The 24,369-nt window shown below is 40.8% G+C and overlaps 1 protein-coding gene across 3 annotated transcripts in view; it reads left to right on the top strand.

Annotated features, from left to right (window-relative positions):
- Positions 1-1,211: 1,211 nt before the first annotated feature.
- The window catches only part of DENND5A (DENN domain containing 5A), a 93,668-nt gene continuing 70,510 nt past the window's right edge, over positions 1,212-24,369 (top strand). For all 3 annotated transcript variants that reach the window (XM_070473369.1, XM_020904955.2, XM_070473370.1), the window contains exon 1: positions 1,212-1,413. In XM_070473369.1, the coding sequence (XP_070329470.1) occupies positions 1,302-1,413 (112 nt within the window). In that variant the 5' untranslated portion in view covers positions 1,212-1,301. The remainder of the gene's footprint in view (positions 1,414-24,369) is intronic.

The raw sequence follows: 24,369 nt of genomic DNA, 5'->3' as shown, positions 1-24,369 counted from the left end.
GTAATCACAAGAAAGATGACTGCTGGCACCTGGAAACTGCCCAAGGTCACACAGTAAATAATAAAGTCAAGTTTCAAATCTGAGTACTCTGTTTCTAGAGCCTACTAGAAGTAACCACTATACACATTGCCTTCTTGATTTCTGATCTCCAGTTTTATGCTTAAATTCTGTGGGAAACCAAATCGGAGGGTCCCAATCCAAGTACCAGGAGGCAAGTTTCTCTCCTGGTCCCCTACTTCTCTCAGGAGAACTCGCTCAGGGATGGAACTAAGAATTGTCAGAAGCAGAAGGGGAGCTCGCAGTGACAGGGGCCTCCGGAGGCTCTAGGAGAGAGAAAATCACAGCCATGTGCAAGAGAAAAGTCATGTGCATGGAGTGGGGGTGAGAGGGCAGGGACTGATCTCAAGCCCAGGATTCAACTCCAGGCTTTGTCTTTCAGAGTGTATGTAACCATGGGGAAAGGCCTCGCTTCTTTCTGAGCCTTAGTTTCCCTATTTATAAGCCAAGGGTAAATACAGAGCGGGCTGATCACCTCTGGCAAAAGAGGAGACATCCCTAGCTCTACTAGAGAAAAAGCCAGCCATGGACGTCAGGGAGCGGGCTGGGGAGAAGGCTATTTGCGGTTTAGGCCGGTGGACTTCCTAGAGTGAGGATGAGCTGGGCTTCCTAGCTCAATCTTAAGACCTATTCCGGAGACAGAGCCCAGCTAGGGAGATGTTCGGACCTTTAGTGGGAGGCGGGGGTGGGGGCGGAGCATGGGCCAGGGGCCAGGCTCTGAAGGATGCGTCCACTCAGCCCGTACCTCCGCTGCCCTTCCTAACGGAGTCGCAGCCCCGAGGGGGTGGCGGATGCAGGCGATCCAGCAGTCGCCTGCCGCGCTGCGGCGACGGCCTTGGAAGCTGCGGCCCGCTAGGCCAGAAGAGCATCACGTCATCCTTTCCGCGAGAAGCCCGCCCCCACCCCAACGGCGCCTGCGCAGGCGCGGCTGGAGGCAGCCTTGGTGGGGGCTCTCCTCAGCGCTTTTCGCCCTTCTCCGCGCTCGCTCCGGCCGCAGCGCTCTCGGCTGGCGACAGCGGCCGCGAAGCGGAGGGGAAGGAGTCCAGGATGCGGCGCGGGGCGGCCCGGTGCCCCCCTGCCCCGTCACGGCAGCCGCGGCGGCCGCGGGGACCGGGCCAAGGCCGGGGGCGGCGGCCGGAGCCGCGGTAGCGGCGGCGGCGGGAGGGGCGGCTTGAGGGCGGGCGGGCGCCCGGGTGCGGGGGCTCGACGCTCCGCACGGCCCGGCCCGGCTCGGCCCCGGCGCCATGAGCGGCGGCGGCGGCGGCGGAGGGGGCTCGGCGCCCAGTCGCTTCGCCGACTACTTTGTCATCTGCGGGCTGGACACCGAGACCGGGCTGGAGCCGGACGAACTGTCGGGTGAGTGCGCGCTGAGTCCGGGGCCGCTTCCCCGCGCCCGCGGCCGCCGGGGACCCCGAGAAATCCTCCCCCACCCTGGCTTTGTCCCGGGAGGCGGGCGAGGGGCGAGCGCGGGGAAGGGGGCGTCGGGCTGAGGAGGGGAAACGGGCAGAGGGGCTTTGAGCCGTAACGGGTCCCAACGGTCCCTGCTAGCCGCTGTGCTTGTGGCCAGGTCCTCCCGGATGAGGAGGGAAGGATCGTGCTCTCAGTTCTGTGAAGGTTGAGTGACTTATTGTAAAATAAAAGGGAAGCTTGTTCTCGAACAAGGAGGGAGGGAGGGAAAAAGGCTTCCCACTCCTGGTGAAAGTAAGTTCCACCCAGACTTAAAAAAAAAAAAAAAAAAAAGAAAACAAAAACTTCGTGAGTTTTATTTGGCCTCCTCCCAAGAAACCTGTGATCGCAGTTCCTCAAAACAGTTCTAACCCAGCCCTGGGCTAGGCCCCCTGAGTTGATGGGACGTGAAGTAATAAAGTGAACTTGGGCCACACCAAGGAGGGCGAGAACTCTCTTCGTTCCGGAAAGGGTTCGTAACCCGGGGCCGTACCGTTTTTTTTTTTTTTTTTTAATTGAAAATAACTTATGCCCTTTATGAGACCAGCGTCATTGGTGAATAAAAGGGCAGCAGCCTAGTTGGAGAGCCTGGGTTGCGTAGTGATGTTTCTCAAGTCATCTTTCAACGGGAAGTGGTGGGGAAGTGAAGATAAGGCCCAGATCATATCTGGCACTAATTGTCAGAATTGTAAAATCCCGTGAATTCCACTGCACCGGTGTCAGAGTTGTAAAGTCCCCGCGAATTCTACTGCACCGTCTTTGGTTTTGGAAAAGTTTTCGTCTGGAGTGTCCAGTTTGCAGGTTTTATGTAGGTGGAGGTTTGTTGTGTCATCCTGCTTTGATGAGAGATATTCCTTTTTACTGTTCTGTCGTGATGTGTTTACTGTAAAGTTTTTCTCCTGAAAGCGAATATCCTGTTGACTAATTTTCTTTTGCTTCAGAGATGACAGGACAAGTTTTGTGTGTTTCCCCCCCCACCAGAAAAATTTCAGTGTTTCTTATGAAAAAAAAATTAGGTGCATACATCAAAATGGACTGTCTTTTTAAAAAATGATAAATTGATGACCTTTAACAAGGTCAGAGCAAATACACTACTTCCTCAAATTAATAGCAGGTGGAGAAAAAAATCATGAAGCAGTAATACAATTAATACTTGGTCTAATTAATTCTTGGTCTATTGTTGGGATAGTTTTAAGTTCTCTTTTTTAGGTCTTTGAATTCCTGTAATCTGATGCTGATTTTTCATTTGTGTTTCCTATTTGTTAAATTTATGACTTTGAGATATAGTTGTTGGAATTCAGTTCATGGTACTGGAGCTGGAAGGACCTCAGAGAAGAAAATGAGCCCAGGAAGGAAAATCAATTGCTTCACTTTGATCCAGTGCCCCTCTTGTGCCATAAACTGCATTTCATTGCTTGGCTGGGTTTTTAGAAAACATGTTGACATGTTTTGTACATGTTAACATGTTAACATGTTGTCAAAAAGACTTAAAATGACACAGTTCTCCTCAGTAAAAGAAACTTTAAATTGATGAAATAAATCAGTGTTATTTTTATGCTGTGCTTTTGAGTGTCTGATTTCAAAAATAAAGATGCAGATGATAAAGCTTATGAGTGGAACTGGGAATGATTTGATTTGTTAGTGAGAACATGGGCTTTGGGGTTAAACATTCTCACTGTGCTATTGACTGTCTCTGTGACTGGAGGCCAAGTTATATAACTGCTGGGGTCCTCATCTCTAAAAAGGAGAATGTAAATAAAAAGTGTCTTATCAAGTAGACTCTCAAAAGTGTTATTTCTCTTTTAGTGAATATCTGTTAATTATCTGGCTTTTCAGGAAGCTAAAATGATATCCTTGTGAAAGCTTATTCAGATAATAAAGAGGGAGATGAGATGTATAAAATGTGTAAAGAAGGGTATTTTTCTTTTTAAATATGGTTGCAGTAGTGGAATGCCAAGACTGTTTATTCAGCAGGTGCCTGTTGCTAGAATAAGCACTGATTGAAGGATTTCTTTTTTTTCTTCATTTCATTTCTGGTAGGTTGATAGGGGAATCTGGACCCCAGAGGGAATCTTTAAGGAAAACAAAACAATACAAATAGCTCTATGCTGGTCAGTCTTGAAGCTCTCCAGGGTGCATTTTCTCTCTGCCTTATAGCTCCCAAACTGATGATGTCATAGTAAATGAAACTACAGGAAATTGTGAGTTGCACCCAGATTCCCTAGGGAGGTACTAAGGAGTCTATGTTCTCTTCAAACAAATTAAGTTATATACCTCAGATAGATTCTATACTCTTAGTAAGTGAGTCCAGAACAAACAGATCAAAGATGCTGTCTTCTTCTAGCTTTATGGAGAAAGATGAAGATTCCTTCTTTTCTGTTTGCAGCAATAACCATAGAAGTTGCACTGTCGAAAAAACACTTTGATCATTTAATTTTATATGAAGTCTCTCCCTGTCACCTCTTCCTCTTTCTTGTAGACTTAAGCATTTAGGCAAGTCGTGTAGTTACTTGTTGTGCAGGAACTGAAGAAGATATGAAAATTTATTTTGTCTCTCTTTGAGTTAGTTGAGGAAGTACTTTGGGCGGAAGGAAAGAAAAAGATAATCTGTTGGTGAAGCACAGGTCTAGCCAACTGGAAGAAATGGTATCTTGCTTGTTTGGGTTTTGAGTTTGTCAAGGAGATAGGCAATTCTGGAAGGAACATTTTTGATTTTGATTTTACAAAACGTTGACCCATTTTGTTGGCCCGTTCTAATTAGGTGGGGAAGCAGATGGTAGTAGATTCCAGTCTCTCTTTCTACCTCTTTGATAGATGGGTGTTCTGGACATCTTCATTTTCGCTTTTTCTTCCTATGATCACCACCAGGTGACTGCAGCAGAAGGTTTACCAGGACATGGGACTCTTAAGTTAACTTTCCCTATCTCTGTCTGAGAGTTAAGTTTCCGGTATGCTTGTAACCTATTTCTTACTTCGGAATCTTTATGTTCCTTTTCACTGACCTGCACCCAGCATTGAGATATAAGTATCCTAGGTTCATGAATCTGCTACTCCAGTTTCTTAGGCTCTGAATAGTGGGTCTTGCCAAGAATTAAAGAGAGGGCTTGGGAGCATAGTTGGGAAACTAGCCAGTGTCCTGTATGAACTTACTTAGGACACAGTACCCTGAAATCATCTTTTATTTATTTATTTATTTTTGAAATCATGTTTTAATATCATCATTAAAAGAGAAAAAATGGCTCACTGTCCAGGAAAGCCAGAGGACTGGTCAGATCTTACTGCCCCTTAACTATATTGGACAGTGAAGTTAGAACAACAGAATCATGGAATGTCAAACATGGAAGCACCTTTTTTTAAAAAAATATGTATTTATTTGGCTGCATCAGGTCTTAGTTGTGGCATGCAGATCGTTGCATCATTCGAGACTTTTGTTGCTGTGCTGTGTGCAGATGCTCTAGTCGTGGCACGTGGGCTCAGTAGTTGTGGTGCCTGGGCTTAGTTGCTCCAGGGCATGTGGAGCTTTAGTATTGCATGGCGAATACACGACCACTGGACCACCAGGGAAGTCCTTGCAAGCGCTCTTAGAGATTATATAACCTGATTTTTACCGATGAGGAAACTGAGGTCCTGAGAAAGTTGGGGAATATTTGTCTCACTTGCTACATTTTATCCTTTTTTTCTTCTCTTAGAGTGATGCTTTGTATGCTTTGCAGGAGTTTGATGGGTGGTAGGGAGACAGTAAAACGTTTGTTTGGCAGGAGCAGACATAAGATTGTTTTTTTCTAGGGCAGGTTTCTGTTTCATGTTAAGCAAGGATACTGTGTGTGATTAACAAGAGAGAGATCGTATTTTTTTTTTTTAGTTTTTTCTTTTGATGTAACTTCACACCAAATGTTGTCATTCAGTACAAAGAACTCTAATGCATCCTTTTCTGGATTCAATGTTAACATTTTGCTCCATTTGCCTTATCACTTAGTATGCATCATCTTTCTCTTTCTAATATATAAAAATGTCTTTATTGAGATATGTCTTCTATTTAAAATACACAATTCTGTGTTTTTTAATATATTTACAGAGTTGTACAATCATTACTACAATCAGCTTTAGAATATTTTCATCACTTGCCCTTCAAACCTATATCCATTAGCAGTTACTATCTGTATCCTTCCAACTCCCTAACACCTCAGCTGTAAGCATTCACTATTCTACTATTTTTTGGGGGGGGGAAACCTTTTATTTTCTTATCACTAAATCAATACTAGTTCACATCATTATTCACATCCATAGTATAAGAAAAATGTAATCTTTTCATGCAGAAATAGTAGTTAACATTTTAATATAGATTCTTCTAGACCTTTTATTAAAATGAAAGGTACTCTTATTATTATAATTATAATTTTGTAAAAACAAGTGCTGATGAGTTTGAGAAAGAAGAGAATTTGAAGGCGGTAGGTTGTTTGAGAACCCCTAGATAGCATATTAAAAAGCAGAGACATTACTTTGCCAGCAAAGGTCCGTCTAGTCAAGGCTATGGTTTTTCCAGTGGTCATGTATGGATGTGAGAGTTGGACTGTGAAGAAAGCTGAGTGCAGAAGAATTGATGCTTTTGAACTGTGGTGTTGGAGAAGAGGCTCTTGAGAGTCCCTTGGACAGCAAGGAAATCCAACCAGTCCATCCTAAAGGAGATCAGTTCTGGGTGTTCATTGGAAGGACTGATGCTGAAGCTGAAACTCCAGTACTTTGGCCACCTCATGCGAAGAGTTGACTCACTGGAAAAGATCCTGATGCTGGGAGGGATTGGGGGCAGGAGGAGAAGGGGATGACAGAGGATGAGATGGCTGGATGGCATCACCAACTTGATGGACATGAGTTTGAGTAAACTCTGGGAGTTGGTGATGAACAGGGAGGCCTGGCGTGCTGCGATTCATGGGTTGCAAAGAGTCAGACACGACTGAGCGATTGAACTGAACTGAATCTATCTTTGATCTTTATGGATTTGTCTATTTTGGACATTTCATACAAATGGAATCATATAATATATGGTCTTTTGTGATTGGCTTCTTTCACTTAGTATGTTTTCAAGGTTCATCTATGTTGTAACATGTATCCGTACATTGTTTCTTTTTATGGCAGAATGATATTCTATAGATACACCACCTTTTGCTTATCATAGTTGATATACATTTGGGTTATTTATATACTTTTCATTTATTACAGATAATGGTATTGTGAACATTTGTGTATGTATATTTTCATTTCTCTTAGGTATATGCCTAGGAATGGAATGGCTGGGTTAATGGCCAGTGTTTAACCTTTTGAGAAATTGCAGACTGTTTTCCAAAACAGCTGCCCTATTTTACATTCCCACTACTGGTGTTTGAGGGTTACACGTTCTATATCCTCACCAGCACTTACTGTCTTTTTGATCATGGGTGGCCTAGGGGGTGTGAAGTGGTATCACAGTGTGGTTTTGATTTGCATGTTCCTGGATGACTCAGAAGGATATTTTACTTAAAAGAAAAAAAAAAAAAGCTTATCTCTTCTCAGAGATGAAGTGAGTATAAAAAGTTTGATGAGCCAGTTTCAAACAGGTAATCAATTTGAACTAACCTTAGATTTTATTTTCCTCTACCAGTCTGGTCAGTTCTGGGTGGATTCTCTCAGATTCTCTTTATAAAATGGTCATTTTATAAAGGCATCTTCTCTGAAGCTCAGACTCCTAGCCGAAGCAAAATTCAAATCCTGATGGCTTCCCTCAGGCATTCATGGATACTTCCAGAGGTCAGGGTAGGAGGAGGAGAGTTCTTAAGTTAGGTCATGTGTTTCCTTTTATAAGGTAGAGCAAATAAGAAGTCTGGAGGAGAGACTAACACATAGAAAACAATTACAGAGCAGCCCGAAGGCAGTTTAGAATTATATGCTAAATTTAGTTGGGGAGACTGTGTTCTTAGCTTAAGAGCACCTACTTCACACACCCTTAGGTAGGGAGGATCACATTGAAGGTAAGTGGATTTCACTTTAATAACACTAGGGCTCTGCTCCCCTTTTCTTAGGAGGAAATCCTGAGTAACAGTGTTTGGTGTTTAAACCAAATTCTTAGACTCTGTTTAACCCTTCCTTCCTTTTGTAGTAGATTATAAATAAAGTTTTTCTAGCCTCAGTCCTCCTTCGGTAATACCCATTTCCAGTCCTGTATCCTTTTATAAGTCTAGTCCTATATCCTTTTGTATATCCTTGTGTTTTTGGCTAACTCTGGTGGAAGATGGGCTTGACTCAGCTCCTCAATTCCTGTTGCCATCCTTGGATTTGAATTACTGTCAGGTAGTCTTAGAGGTCTCTCAGGAACCTGGGTACACAGGAGGGGACCTATACTTGATAGGTTTTAGGTTACTGCTGGATAGGCACAGGACCTAGTAAAAGAGAGAAAGTCTTGCCTTTTGGAAGCTGGTGTCTTCTTGTGGAGCTCATTGATAACACACAGGCTATCACTACTAGATTTTTAGATTTAGTTCTCAAAAGTTTTTAGGTGAGGCAGATACTGGTTAAATGTCTGTGTTCCAGATGTTCTGTGATGACTGATTTAGTTCGGAGTATGTAGAACCCTGGGTGTTGGAGTCCTGTCCTGGTGGACAATGAGGGCATGCGTTGTTTTCATTGTGCTTCCCAGGAGTCGGCTGTGGCTCCAGGAAGTTAGATGGGAGTGGCTATTGTTTAGACCATCAAGTTTTCAAATATTATACTTAGAATATTTGCTTGATTGTCATCCATGGGATCTATCATAGTTTTCTGTTATAGAAAGCCAGGTTAGTAATTTGTTTTGTTCATTAGTGTGATGGGCATTACAGGTCAAAACTTTGCTAGGCCATCTGTGATGTACTCAATGGTCTGACCTAGCTGCATTCATCTAAAATGTTTTTATGGAGTACTGAGGGGCCTTGAGCAGGGAGAAGATGTGTGGAGGTTCCTCTTATTAAGCTTCATCCCTCTGTGAGTGTGAGTCCAATTCTTTGTTTTCTAAACTACTCCTAGTTGGCAAAACATAATATGAGTATGAATTCTTTTATCTTGGTCATAGAATCAGAAACTGTCAGAGCTAGATCTGAGATAGTCCAGATCTAGTAGTCCAGTCCCACTTTTGACATATTAATATTTATAAATGACATAATAGTTTTTAAATACTTTTTAATGTTTTCAGCCCCATTTGAGAATATATTTTTTGGTCCACTGTTGCCCAGCAATTTAGAAAGAACTGTTAGGATCCAGGTCTTCTGTCTGCCTCTCGCTGTTAATGAGATTACTCCTTTTTTTTTTTGGCCATAGCAAGTGGCTTGCAGGATCTTACCTGGGGTTTGACCAGGGATCAAACCTCCCCCCTTGGCAGTGAAAGTGCAGGGTCCTAACTACTGGACCACCAAGGAATTCCTGAGATTATTATTTTGAAATGATAGATTTGTCAATACTTAAGCAATGACGTAAGTATTAATACCAGACCACCTTACGTGCCTCCTGAGAAATCTGTATGCAGGTCAAGAAGCAACAGTTAGAACTGTGCATGGAAGAACAGACTGGTCCCAAATCGGGAAAGGAGTATGTCAAGGCTGTATATTGTTACCCTGCTTACTTAACTTATATGCAGCATACATCATGCAAAATGCTGGGCTGGATGAAGCACAAGCTGGAATCAAAATTGCTGGGAGAAATATCAATAACCTCAGGTGCGCAGATGACACCACCCTTATGGCAGAAAGTGAAGAAAAACTGAAGAGCCTTTTGATGAAAGTGAAAGAGAGTGAAAAAGTTGGCTTAAAACTCAACATTCGGAAAACTAAGATCATGGCATCTGGTCCCATCACTCCATGGCAAATAGATGGGGAAACAATGGAAACAGTGACAGACTTTATTTTTGGGGGCTCCAAAATCACTGCAGATGGTGATTGCAGCCATGAAATTAAAAGATGCTTGCTCCTTGGAAGAAAAGCTCTGACCAACCTAGACGACATATTAAAAAGCAGAGACATTACTTTACCAACAAAAGTCTGTCTAGTCAAAGCTATGGTTCTTCCAGTGGTCATGTATGGATGTGAGAGTTGGACTATAAAGAAAGCTGAACGCTGAAGAATTGATGCTTTTGAACTATGATGTTGGAGAAGACTCTTGAGAGTCCCTTGGACAGCAAGGAGATCCAACCAGTCCATCCTAAAGGAGATCGGTCCTGAATATTTGATGGAAGGACTGATGCTGAAGCTGAAATGCCAATACTTTGGCCACCTGATGTGAAGAACTGACTCATTTGAAAAGACCCTGATGCTGGGAAAGATTGAAGGTGGGAGGAGAAGCGGATGACAGAGGATGAGATGGTTGAATGGTATCACCGACTCGATGGACATGAGTTTGAGCAAGCTCCAGGAGTTGGTGATGGACAGGGAAGCCTGTCAAGCTGCAGTCCATGGGGTTGCAAAGAGTTGGACACAACTGAGCGACTGAACTGAACTGACTGAAGCAGTAACTTAATCATTGAGTAGCAGAACTATTGTGTGGCCTCTTTGGTTCAGTACCCAAACCACAATGCAATAGAGGAGCTCTGTCAGGAGAGGAGTCAGGTCACTTGTTTTTTGAATTGTTGAGGCTGGTTGGTATTTTTTAATATATATTTTCCTATCTCCCCATTCTTATCAGTTCTGGAATTTTTTTTCTTTTTTTAAGACCAAATAGTTAACTGGGGCTTTGTTTCTAAGAAGCTCTCTTTTGTGAATCTGTTTCAGGATGTTTTATGCTTTTTGTCTTAAGTCAGTTTTCTTTGAAAAGAAAAAAAAAAAAAGTTTGCACTTGCTAACCTCAAGAATCCCTCCCTGTAGCCTGCAGTTTGCATCTTTTCCTGGTTGTCATGGGGTGCTGGCTGTGACTTCTTTTTAAAGAGTAATTTTGTTTCCTTTGGTTGTGCGGGGCCTCTGTTGCTGTGAGGGCTTTTCTCCAGTTGTGAGTGGGGGGCTACCCTAGTTGCAGTGCAGGGGCTTCTGCTGTTGGGGACCTCAGGCTTAGGGCACATGGGCTTCAGTAGTTGTGGCGCGTGGACTCCATAGTTGTGGCTCCCGGGCTCTAGAGCACAGGCTCAGTAGTTGCCGTGAGGGGGCTTAGCTGGTCTCCGCAGCATGTGGGATCTTCCCCCATCTTGGTTCAGTCCTGTGTCCCCTGCATTCACAGACATATTCTTTACCACTGAACCACCAGGGAAGCCCTGGTTGGGACTTCTGATTTACCATATTCTTTATAATGAAAGGATATGGAAAACAACTAAGAAACTTTTAGGGTTTTTAAAGTCAGAAAGAAAAAAATGATTTAGAAATAATAATCATAAATCACAATAAGTGGATAAACCCAATTTACAGCAACTTAGATTCATTAAAAAAAAATACATTAGAATTACTTTTCCAGGAATTTCAGAAGAATTCCTTTCTCAGTTGTGTCATCTCTGGTGTCCTTTTTCCCCTTGTTTTTTGTAGTTGTAGAATAGCTTTTTAACAGTGTCATGAAGATAGGTATTAATTATTGCTATACTGTTGAAGAAAACCAAAAGTTTTATTTTGAGTATGTTAGATATCTCTTTTCTTCTTTCCCCAGAGTCTTTATTTGACAATGACCCTTACATTAAAATTTTTTCCTGATTATAAAGACCATAGGTCTTTATACAAATTAAAACATTACAGAACCATGTTATAACTTCACTTGTCCTAGAGTCAACTAGACAAATTTCTTAGCTTTGCTAGAAGACCATGCTTTATCTAGTAGGTATTTGATAAATATTTGTATTAATTATGAAAAGATAAATCCTGCTTATTCGGGCTTTCAAAGAATTGTATGTAACCATGCTTTTTTTTTTTCCTGCTATAAGACATAGTACTTAACTTTTTTTTTTTTTTAGTACTTAACTTTTAAAAACTTAAATAAGCCAGACTTCCACAGCTTTTCTAAGTGCTGAGTAATAAAGAATGTGGAGGTTTGTAGAAGAGTAGCAATGATTGTTTTCCCATACTCAAAAAGCTAAGGGTCAATGGCAGAATTGGAGATAAAATGGTGATAGGAGGGGTATTTTGTATTGCTGCTGCTGTTGCTGCTAAGTCGCTTCAATCGTGTCTCTGTTCAACCCCATAGATGACAGCCCACCAGGCTCCCCTGTCCCTGGGATTCTCCAGGCAAGACTACTGGAGTGGGTTGCCATTTCCTTCTCCAGTGTATGAAAGTGAAAAGTGAAAGTGAAGTTGCTCAGTCATTTCCGACTCTTCGCGACCCCATGGACTGCATCCTACCAGGCTCCTCCATCCATGGGATTTTCCAGGCCAGAGTACTGGAGTGGGGTGCCATTGCCTTCTCAGATTTTGTATTGCACTGTGATTATTTCATAATTTTTAATAGAGCTAAGTTTTATAATAGTTTGGATGAACTTTATTTTTTTTTTAAAGTGAATCCGTATAGTTTTAGTTACTTAACCAGTCCTATTGACAAGTTGACTTAGGATCACAGTCTCTTGTTGGGAAAAATAAAACAAAAACCTAGAAGTATCACCTGCTAAACTAATCAGTTGTGCTTAATTCCGAGATTCTGTATGTTCAAATGGTTTTTAATCCTTTTCTTTGCTAAATAATTATCTAGTAATCATCCTTTACGCCCACTGTGAAACACATTCTTTTTGCTGCAGTTGTATTGTTTGAAAAATTGATATTTAAGTATTTGTAGTTTTATCTTCTAGAAGAATGTTTAGTGTTTTGTGGAGGATTGTTGATCTGCTGGTCTAGCTCTGTTGGTTGCTAGCTCAGTTGGTAGTGAATGTGATGAATTTAATGAGGCCAGGGTCATTGAATCAATCTTCCTAAGGACCAGTTAGCTTTGTTCTACCCATTTTTATGCTACCCTTTGTACTCACAAGTACACTAGGTCATGGGGAACACAGTCAAGGAAATGAGGCTAGAGTAAGCTGGTCCATGCCTAATAATTAAATTAATAGATACGATTTATTGAATAGATTCCATTGCTAGGTACCACAAGACATTATCCTCGCTTTACAGTTTACGAAAGCACTGGTAACTACTGAGCCCACACTTCAGAGCCCAGGAGCCTCAACTACTGAGCCTGTATGCCACAATTGCTGGAGCTGGTACGCCTACAGCCCTGAGTCTGCTACAAGAGAAGTCACTGGAGTTAGAATCTCCTGCGCCACAACTAGAGAACCCCACGTGCAGCAGTGAAGATCCAGTGCAGCCAAAAATAGTTAACTAAATAAATAAACAAGTGTATTTTAAAAATGAAGTGAAAGTAAAAGTGAGAGATATTGCCAAATCGCCTTCCTTAAAAGGTTAGACTCTGTGTTCAGTCACTCAGTCATGTCAGACTCTTTGTGACCCTACAGTTTTTAAGATGCTACCCAAATTTCTCTGCATCTGTAATGGAATATTAGCTGCTTTTCTAAAGTGTTTTCAATCTTCTAGGAATAAAATGTCTGTTTTAATCTAAATTTAATGATTTGTGAGTCTGAGCATCTTTTCATATAGTTCATGTACACTTGTATATTTCTTCAATGAATTACCTGTTTAGTCCTTTGTTCATGATTTCTGTTGTGTTGTTTATCTTTTTCTCATTGACTTGCATAAATTGTCTTTTGGAATATGTTGATTGTTAGGAAATATTTCAAAAACACTTGCAGTGAAAAAATATATGGATACTAATATAGATTTATAAAATTGAGATCATAAGAGAAAAAAATGTATCCTGCTTTTTAAATTTACTATTATATGTTGATCATTTCCCCATATTTTTAAATGTGTCTTGAGTATTTTTCCATGTCATTAAATATTCTTCATAAACATGATTTTAATTATTATTTGTTTTTAACAAATAAATGAAATTGTTACTTGGTTTTATTTGTAATTTGTTATCCAGAGTGAGTGAACTATACGATTTTTAATGATTAACTGGCACTTGGGTGGTTTGTTTATACTCTTTTATGATAAGTAATTTTACAACATATATACTTTATATAAATCTATATCTATTGCTCTAGTATATATAACAGTAAGACAGTTATTAAGTTAGATAAACCTTTAAGCACATTTCATATGTATGATGAATTTCTTCTTGGAAGTGTTGTGCCAATTTATGCTCACTTCTAGAGTGCTATCATTTCACCATATATATATGTATATATAAATTATATATATATTATTTTGAGAGGGGATAGTAGATTACATGTAACATAAAATTTACTGTTTTAGCCATTAAAAGACGTGCAGTTTGGTGGCATTTAGTACACTTCACAATATTGTGCAGCCATCATCATTATGTAAGTACTTAACAGGTTCATCACCACAAAAGGAAACCTCCATCCATTGAACAGTCATTCCCTATTCCTCTGTCCCCCAAGCCCTTGCCAACCTCTGACCTGCTTTCTGTTTCTTTGGATTTGCCTGTTCTGGATGTTTTTGCCTATTCTGGGTATTTTTGCCTTTTCATACTTCAGGAAAGTTAGAGACACCAAGGGAACATTGCATACAAGGATGGGCACAGTAAAGGACAGAGCAGCGAGGACCTAAGAGAAGCAGAAGATATTAAGAAGAGGTGGCAAGAATACACAGAAGAACTATACAAAAAAGCTCTTAAAGACCCAGATAGCCATGAGAGTGTGTTCACTCACCTAGAGCCAAATATCCTGGAGTGTAAAGTCAAGTGGGCCTTAGGAAACATTACTCCAATCAAAGCTAGTGGAGGTGGTGGAATTCCAGTTGAGTTATTCCAAATCCTAAAAGATGATGCTGTGAAAGTGCTGCACTCAATATGTCAGTAAATTTGGAAAACTCAGCAGTGGCCACAGGACTGGAAAAGTCAGTGTTTATAACAATCTCTAAGATGGATAGTGCTAAAGAATGTTCAAACTACTGTACAGTTGCGCTCATTTCAAGTGTTAGCAAGTTAATGCTCAAAATCCTTCAAGCTAGGCTTCAACAGCATGTGAACCGAGAACTTCCAGATTTAGAAAAGGCCGAAGAACCAGAGACAAAATTGCCGACATCCACTGGATCATAGAAAAAGCAAAGGAATTCCAGAAAAACCTCTACTTCTGCTTCATTGACTATGCTAAAGCCTTTGACCTGTGTAGATCACAACATACTGTGGAAAATTCTTAAAGAGATGGTAATACCAGACCGCCTGATCTGCGTCCTGAGAAACCTCTATGCAGGTCAAGAAGCAACAGTTAGAATTGAACATGGGACAACAAGACTGGTTCAAAATTGGGAAAGGAGTACAGCAAGGCTGTATATTGTCACCCTGCTTATTTAACTTATATGCAGAGTACATCATGTGAAATGCCAGGCTGACTGCAGCAGAAGCTGGAGTCAAAATTGCTGGGAGAAATATCAGTAATCTCAGAAATGCAGATGACACCACCTTTATGCAGAAAGCAAAGAGGAACCAAAGAGCCTTTTGATGAAGGTGAAAGAGGAGAGTGAAAAAGCTGGCTAAAATGCAACATTCAAAAAACTAAGATCATGGCATCCAGTTGTATCACTTCATGGCAAATAGATGGGGAAACAATGGGAACTGTGACAGACTTTATTTTCTTGGACTCCAAAATCACCGCAGATGGTCATTGTAGCCATGAAGTTCAAAGAAGCTTGCTCTTTGGAAGAAAAGCTATGACCAACCTGGACAGCATGTTAAAAAGCAGAGACATTACTTTGCCAACAAAGATCCATTTGGTCAAAGCTATGGTTTTTCCAGTAGTCATGTGTGGATGTGAGAGTTGGACATAAAGAAAGCTGAGCCCTGAAGAATTGATGCTTTTGAACTGTGATGTTGGAGAAGACTCTTGAGAGTCCCTTGGACTGCAAGGAGATCCAACCAGTCCATCCTAAAGGAGATCGGTCCTGAATATTTATTGGGAGGACTGATGCTGAAGCTGAAACGCCAATACTTTGGCCACCTGATGTGAAGAACTGACTCATTTGAAAAGACCCTGATGCTGGGAAAGATTGAAGGCAGGAGGAGAAGGGGGTGACAGAGGATGAGATGGTTGAATGGCATCACCGACTCGATGGACATGAGTTTGAGTAAACTCTGGGAGTTGGTGATGGACAGGGAGGCCTGGCATGCTGCAATCCATGGGGTCACAGAGTCAGACATGACTGAGTAACTGAACTGAATGAGTGACTGATGGAAGGTCTTACGGGTGAAGATAATTCTCCTCTTTTATTGAGGGTAACCTGATAGGAGGCTCGCAGATTCTTTAATCTGTTCACCCGGGGAAGAAGACTGTTGGGTGCTTCCTGATAAGCTGTGGTTTTAAGTTTGGATTTAGGGACATATTAGTGTTCCTGGTGCAGCCATGTCTCCTTCCCTGAGTTCTGCTTCTGTACTCATTCTGTGAAGCTGATATATGCTGTCACTTTCATGAAGTAGAGGCTTCCTTTTGGCGAAGCATTTGAAAATTTCCAGGGCATTTCTGTGTCTTGTTTCCATGGCTAAAGATTTAGATGTGATTCTTACATGTTTAGGACTTCCCTGGTAGCTCAGACAGTAGAGAATCTGCCTGCAGTGCGGGAGACCTGGGTTCCATACCTGGTTTGGGAAGATTCCCTGGAGGAGGGAATGGCTACCGACCCAGTATTCTTGCCTGGAGAGTCCCATGGACAGAAGACCTGGGGGGCTACAGTCCAAGGGGTGGCAAAGAGGTGGCCATGACTGAGCAACTTTCACTTTTGCTTGCATGTATGGATTTTTTTTTTTTTTTTGCCTCTGTGCTCCATACAAGAATGTGGTCATAAGGAGTGTTTCCCATATTCTTTACACATATTTACACACTCAGTCCTCTCAATAAACCTGTGAAATAGGTATTGTTATCTATACGATACAGATGACAAAACTGAGATTTATGGGAGAGAGACCTTGGCCAGATTAGTTAAAATTCAACAAGACATGGGACTAGTATTTGAATTTAGATTTTCCTGTCTTTAAAATCCTGTTTGTTCCACTATAGTATCTATAGCACAGTACCTTCCTTAGCTTCCTCTAGATGAGAGACCCATTCAGATCTGTGAGGCCTGTATGCTTTGGAGAAAGAGATACAAGTTTATTCAAACTGTGTTCATGAATTCCAGGAGGGCTTGGTTTTGAATGATAAATTTTTGTGTCTCTGCAGCACTTAGCCTAGAGCTGGGTGCTACACAGTAGGAGCTCAGTGAAGGTTGAGAAATTGCTTGCCTATGGAATAGTGTAGTAGTGTCACATAGTAGGCAAGTGTGGGGTAGACAGTGTTTCTGTCCCACGGTGGCTGAGTGGAGAAAACGTCATTCTGTGCCTATGTTTATAGCTTGGATTTGTTGAGAGGGTGTGAGTATGATGTTAGGTTTTGAATGAATTGTTTTGATTAAATGCCCTGGACATTTAGTAAATATCTGTGGGTTTATATGTTGACGAATTGTAGGGATATTTTCACCTGAGAGACAGTTAAAATTTTTGGCTTGACACATTTTCTTCCCTGTCTTTGGCAGCAGTATATTCATTTTCAGAATTCTTCTTTAGCCTGATTTTGTAATACATTGACTAGTGTGGTGTTTGCTGCTGTGGTAAGAAGAACTGTGCTATAATTAGCATCTCTGCTTCCTCTAACAGTTTTATGGATTTGCTTTGAAGAACTGTAAAAAAAGAGAAAGTTTTATTGTGATAAATATTTCTTCAGGAAGGATGTTTTATACAGGGTGATACTCTAAATGTGAAATCCCAAATAACCACATTTGAAAAAAATATCTCCACAAGACTGAAATGGCCCCAGAAGCCCTCCCCACAATGCTCATTGTCAGGGTAAATTATCAGTAGATTGGCAAGGATAGAACTGAATTGGTAAGAGGAGACTGAAACCTGAGATCATTAATCATTTACATAGAAGCATTTACTTCCTCTGAATAAATTCAAGTCTCATGACCCAGATAAATTATACCCTAGAATTCTGAAAGAATTTTGGGATGGTTATAATGATGATTAGTCACTGTCAGTAATCTTTAAGGTATCATAGAATTACCACAGTAGACATATTTTCAAGTCTGAGAAGAAGATAAGAGCTTGGCATATTCCTAGTCAAAATCTCAGATGGTTTATTAAGGATGTAGTATGAGGATTTAGAAAAGAAAGCTGTGATTATTAGGAGCCAACATGGACCCACTAGGAATATGTTGGTGACTTAATAACCACCTTTATTAAGGGAGTAGACTTCTAGAGGAGGTGAATACCATCAGCTATCATTTTTTGACTAAAGAATGTTTTGAAGGGAATAATTAAAATATAGTTGGGGATAAGAGAGTTGAGTTATGTGATGAAATAGGTGATGCAAGGAGTGTCTAGACAATTCAGTGGTTAGAACTCTGTGGTTTTACTGTCATGGCCCTGTGTTCAGTCTCTGGTCAGGGAACTAAGATCCTGCAAGCTGCCAAGGGGGGCTGTGTGAAAAAAACTCACGGAGGGGGAAAAGAAATAGGTGATGCAGAAGTATGGTGTGATAGAAGGGAGGTGTGACTTAACACCAACACAAAAATGTAAGGCTTGTTCAGTTCAGTTCAGTTACTCAGTCGTGTCCGACTCTTTGCGACCTCATGAATTGCAACACGCCAGGCCTCCCGGTCTGTCACCAGCTCCCGGAGTCTACCCAAACCCACGTCCATCGAGTCAGTGATGCCATCCAGCCATCTCAACCTCTGTCATCCCCTTCTCCTGCCCCCAATCCTTCCCAGCATCAGCGTCTTTTCCAATGAGTCAACTCTTCGCGTGAGGTGGCCAAAGTATTGGGGTTTCAACTTCAACATCAGTCCTTCCAATGAACACCCAGGACTGATCTCCTTTAGGATGGACTGGTTGGATCTCCTTGCTGTCCAAGGGACTCTCAAGAGTCTTCTCCAACACCATAGTCCAAAAGCATCAATTCTTTGGCTTTCAGCTTTCTTTACCGTCCAACTCTCACATCCATACATGACTACTGGAAAAACCATAGCCTTAACTAGACGGACCTTTGTTGGCAAAGTAATGTCTCTGCTTTTAAATATGCTATCCAGGTTGGTCATAACTTTCCTTCCAAGGAGTAAGCATCTTTTACTTTCATGGCTGCAATCACCATCTGCAGTGATTTTGGAGCCCCCAAAAATAAAGTCTGGCACTGTTTCCACTGTTTCCCCCTCTATTTGCCATGAAGTGATGGGACCGGATGCCATGATCTTAGTTTTCTGCAATGTTGAGCTTTAAGCCAACTTTTTCATGCTCCTCTATTACTTTCACCAAGAGGCTTTTTAGTTCTTCTTCACTTTCTGCCATTAGGGTGGTGGTGTCTGCATATCTGAGGTTATTGATATTTCTCCCAGCAATCTTGATTCCAGCTTGTGCTTCATCCAGCCCAGTGTTTCTCATGATATACTCTGCATATAAATTAAATAAGCAGGGTGACAATATACAGCCCTGACGTACTCATTTTCCTATTTGGAACCAGTCTGTTGTTCCATGTCCAGTTCTAACTGTTGCTTCCTAACCTGCATACAGGTTTCTCAAGAGACAGGTCAGATGGTCTGGTATTCCCATCTCTTTAAGAATTTTCCACAGTTTACTGTGATCCACACAGTCAAAGGCTTTGGCATAGTCAATAAAGCAGAAATAGATGTTTTTTTGGAACTCTCTTGCTTTTTCGATGATCCAGTGGACGTTGGCAATCTGATCTCTGGTTCCTCTGCCTTTTCTAAAACCAGCTTGAACATCTGGAAGTTCATGGTTCACTTTTGCTGAAGCCTGGCTTGGAGAATTTTGAGCATTACTTTACTAGCGTGTGAGATGGGTGCAATTGTGCGGTAGTTTGAGCATTCTTTGGCATTGCCTTTCATTGGGATTGAATGAAAACTGACCTTTTCCAGTCCTGTGGCCACTGCTGAGTTTTCCAAATTTGCTGGCATATTGAGTGCAGCACTTTCACAGCATCATCTTTCAGGATTTGAAATAGCTCAACTGGAATTCCGTCACCTCCACTAGCTTTGTTCATAGTGATGCTTTCTAAGGCCCACTTGACTTCACATTCCAGGATGTCTGGCTCTAGGTGAGTGATCACATCATCGTGATTATCTGGGTGATGAAGATCTTTTTTGTACAGTTCTTCTGTGTGTTCTTGCCACCTCTTCTTAATATCTTCTGCTTCTGTTAGGTCCATACCATTTCTGTCCTTTATCGAGCCCATCTTTGCATAAAATGTTCCCTTGGTATCTCTGATTTTCTTGAAGAGATCTCTAGTCTTTCCCATTCTGTTGTTTTCCTCTATTTCTTTACATTGATCTCCAAGGAAGGCTTTTTTATCTCTCCTTGCTATTCTTTGGAACTCTGCATTCAGATGGGACTCTTTCCTTTTCTCCTTTGCTCTTCGCTTCTCTTCTTTTCACAGCTATTTGTAAGGCCTCCTCAGACAGCCATTTTGCTTTTTTGCATTTCTGTTCCTTGGGGATGGTCTTAATCCCTGTCTCCTGTACAATGTCACGAACCTCCATCCATAGTTCATCAGGCACTCTGTCTATCAGATCTAGTCCCTTAAATCTATTTCTCACTTCCACTGTATAATCATAAGGTATTTGATTTAGGCCTTACCTGAATGATCTAGTGGTTTTCCCTACTTTCTTCAATTTAAGCCTGAACTTGGCAGTGAGGCTTGTAGTTGTCTGTAAGTTGGATTTATGGCAAAAATGTGGTTTGGTTGACAAAAAGTTATAGTTTTAGCCAGCAAGTGTTGAAAGAGTGAATGGATAGTGTTGTTTTGAACAATGTTAGACCACATCTATCTAGGTAGATTTTAGTTCTAGGAGCTCGGATGGTGAGGGACCTGAAAATATGAACTACTTTCAAAGGACAGATTTATTTTTTGATCAGTAAATAGCTCTGACAATAGCTCCCACAGAAGAGTTCCAGAAGAACTTGGAGAAACGGCAACATTGTTGGAATACCATAGATTTTGATAGCATTCATTTGAAAAAATGTAAATTTTGACTAATCAGGCAAAGAAGGGTATGAAGGTCATTCTAGGCAGAGAATAGCTTCTACAAAATGAAGGCATGAAAACGCATGCTACATTTGAGGAACAAGTGAGTTAGTACAGACGCTGTGTAAAGAGGGAGAGGTGGGCTATAAGAGGTGAGAGTAGGGAAATTGGCAGGTGTTGTATATGAAGGTGGAGAAACTGGAATCCAGGAAGATAAAAGTGATTTGCATAAATCTTGATTGTGTATTGAACCAGGCCTAGAATTCCAGACTTTCTTGTGTCCTCTCAGGAGTTTGCGCCGTCTTTCTTTTTTTTTAGGTATGTTGTTCCACATTTACTTTAAAATGGCCAGGGCGTGCCCTACGTTTATGAAAGGATTCTAAATAATCATGCAAGACTATCTTTTACATTCTTTAATAAGCTAAAAGAACTTAAGTAGCTGTGACCTATAAGCAGTATAACTTTCCCAGTTATCAGTGCCAGATATTATGGTTTTAACCTTTAGAGACCAGCAGCCTATATTCTGGATTATGCTAGAATCAAGAACTGTTTATACTTTCCCATGCTATTTGTTTAAAAGAGGATTCTTTCTTTGCTTAGTTCAAATGATAGATGCTTGAATTAACAGTTGCAGCTGTAATGATCAGTTACAGCTGTGCAAAGTAGAAGGTAAGTTTATCAAGACCTTGTGGCAAATTTGCTTGTGACTGCTGTGGTTGTAACTTGTTCCACTGCAGACAGGGGTGAATTTCACATGGGAAGCAAGTTCCTGAGGCCTCTCTGCTTGTTACTTAGTCACAGTTCTGTCCAGGGTTGATGTCCAGTCTGTATATCATATGTGAATATGTGTATGGCCAGCATTTGTCCTGACCGATTGGTGCCCACATTGTATTGACTGTTAACTATTTTGAGAATTATGTCTAACTCTCGCCATCCATCTTTCCTCATTTTATGCCAGACCAAAAGTTTCTCTAATTTTTTTGTGGTTTATTCATACAGGGAAATTGCCACCTTTTCTTCTCAGGCTCTTAAACAATTTTATTAAATTCTGGAGAGACTTACCTGATGGTCCAGAAGGTTAAGAATTCGCCTTCTTAACCACTTAACCAGAGGGCATTGGCACCCCACTGCAGTACTCTTGCCTGGAAAATCCCATGGACAAAGGAGCCTGGTAGGCTGCAGTCCATGGGGTCTCGAAGAGTCGGACACAACTGAGCGACTTCACTTTCACTTTTCGCTTTCCTGCATTGGAGAAGGAAATGGCAACCCACTCCAGTATTCTTGCCTGGAGAATCCCAGGGACGGGGGAGCCTGGTGGGCTGACGTCTGTGGGGTCGCACAGAGTCGGATATGACTGAAGTGACTTAGCAGCAGCAACAACCACTTAACCAGGCTGCGAGGGGACACAGGTTCAATCCCTGATTGAGGAGCTAAAAGTCCCACATGCCCTGGAGATAGCATGTGATCTGGAGTTGCAGATCTGACAGTGCTGCACGCTGCAACAAAGAACCCGTGTGCCATAACTAAGACCTGATGCAGCCAAAGAAATAAATATTTAAAAAATTCCTGTAAACAAAATTTTTAAAATTATTAAGACCACTATGTACTATTTTCCTTTAGGTCCACTTAGTGATTGGAAAGCTAGTTTCAAACATTTATGTGACAATTAAGGAAATCTGAACACTGATTAGATATTTAGCTTTAAGTATTCTTTTGGTCAAATTTTTCTAGGTGTATTAATAAAATTATTGTTATGTTAAAAAAAGAGTCTTATTTTTAGAGACACATGGTGAAATATTGCAGATATGTCTGCTGCTGCTAAGTCACTTCAGTCGTGTCCGACTCTGTGCGACCCCATAGACGGCAGCCCTCTAGGCTCTGCCATCCCTAGGATTCTCCAGGCAAGAACCCTGGAGTGGGTTGCCATTTCCTTCTCCAGTAGATATGTCTAGGTTTGCTTTAAAATAATCTAGGTTTGCTTTAAAATAATTTGGTATGAGGGTGTACAGATATAAAGTAAGATTGGACATGCATTGATATTTGTTGAAACTGAGTGATAGATACAAGATAATTCATTGTACTTTTTATAATAAAAAGTTAGAAAAACTTTATTTATTTTTAACCCCCCGAGTTTATAAAATTATAATTGGATTTTAAAAAATTTTCAAAGGTATATTATTGGCAATTATAACTTCTGATTGCCTTGAAATAATTATAAGTACAATTTGGGGTTAATATGGGTATACCTCATTTATGCGCTTCACTTTATTGGGCTTCACAGATATTTCATTTTTACAAAGTGAAGATTTATGGCAACCCTGCATCAAACCAGTCTGTCAGCACCTTTTTTCCAACTGTATTTGCTCACTTCATATTTCTGTGTCACATTTTGGTAATTCTGGCAATATTTCAGACTTTTTTCATTATTATTATATTTGCTCTGGTGATCTGTGATTAGTGATCTTTGTCTTGCTGAAGGCTTCAGTGATGGTTAGCATTTTTTAGCAATGAAGTATTTTTAATTTAGAAATGCATATTAATTTTTTAGATGTAATGCTGTTGTACACTTATTTGACTACTGTGTATCGTAAACATAACTTTTACATGCATTGGGAAACCAAAAAATTCATGTGACTTATTCTTGCTTTATTGAGGTAATTTGCTTTATTGAGGTGGTCTGGAACCAAACCCACAGTCTGTCTCAGGTTTATCTTTGTATGTCCATGCTAAGTCGCTTCAGTCTTGTCCGACTGTGACGCTATGGACTGTAGCCCGCCAGACTACTCTGTCCATGGGATTCTCTAGCCAAGAACGACTGGGCTGGGTTGCCATGCCCTCCTTCAGGGAATCATCCGACCGAGAGATTGAACTCAGTCTCTTAATGTGTCCTGCATTGAAAGGTGGGTTCTTTACCACTAGTGCCACCTGGGAAGCCCAGGTATGTCTGTACTTCTAGCCATAGGCAAAGAAATTTGACCTTTTCGGTTATGTAATATTTTAAAATATGTTTTAGTGTAGCTTTTTGAAATATTAGAAGTGGTACCCCTGTCATTACCATTTCATTTATGGGCCTCTAGTTGGAAGCCATTAACTCTAAAAAAATTTTTTTTTCTATCTTTTTTCTATCATGTGGCATGTGGGATCTTCTTTCCCTGACCAGGGATCACACCCTTGTCCCCCTCAGTGGAAGGGCAGAATCTTAGCCACTGGATTGCCAGGGACTGGCTCTAAAAATTTTGATCAACCTTGTTTGTGTTTAGACTTCTTAACTCAATTGTATTAATATTGTAATTAATAAGGAATTCTTTCTTTTTCTGTGTATATTGCTTTAATGGTTAGATTGTATCCCTTTGCCTTAATGTACAGAACTATCCTTTTTTAAAGCATTTGCTTTTCTTTTTTTTCTTGCAGTTATAAATAGCTTTACTATGAGAAATAGCTTTTCTAAAAAATGCTCCTTCAGTGCTATTTTAGTGGGGGCTAGTTTTTTTTTTCCTGGTGCCTTTTGGGTGGTATTTTAGTGGATTTAGCAGATCAAAGGGTATGGTTTTTTTTTTTTTTTTTTTACAGTTTTTGTGATGTCGTGCTACTTTGGTTGAGCTTCTTTCAAAGGTGTCACTTTGTGGGTTGGAACCATTTCAGTGTTTAAATCTCTGCTGAAGCAAAGTTTTAAGGCATGTTAACAGTCTTGAAAAAATGATAAATTGGATCTATTCAAAAGAACTGAGCTTTCATTGGAAACAGGTGGAAGGATGGAAATGCATTAACTGTAAATCTTGAAGTCAGTTTATTAAGACACTACTGTTTAGCTTAATTAGAGAGCTGTGTAA

Source organism: Odocoileus virginianus, chromosome 10 (assembly GCF_023699985.2).
Source record: "Odocoileus virginianus isolate 20LAN1187 ecotype Illinois chromosome 10, Ovbor_1.2, whole genome shotgun sequence".
NCBI classification, from domain to species: domain Eukaryota; kingdom Metazoa; phylum Chordata; class Mammalia; order Artiodactyla; family Cervidae; genus Odocoileus; species Odocoileus virginianus.
The sequence above is the reverse complement of the archived record's forward strand: the minus strand, read 5'-3'. Positions and strand labels throughout refer to the sequence as shown.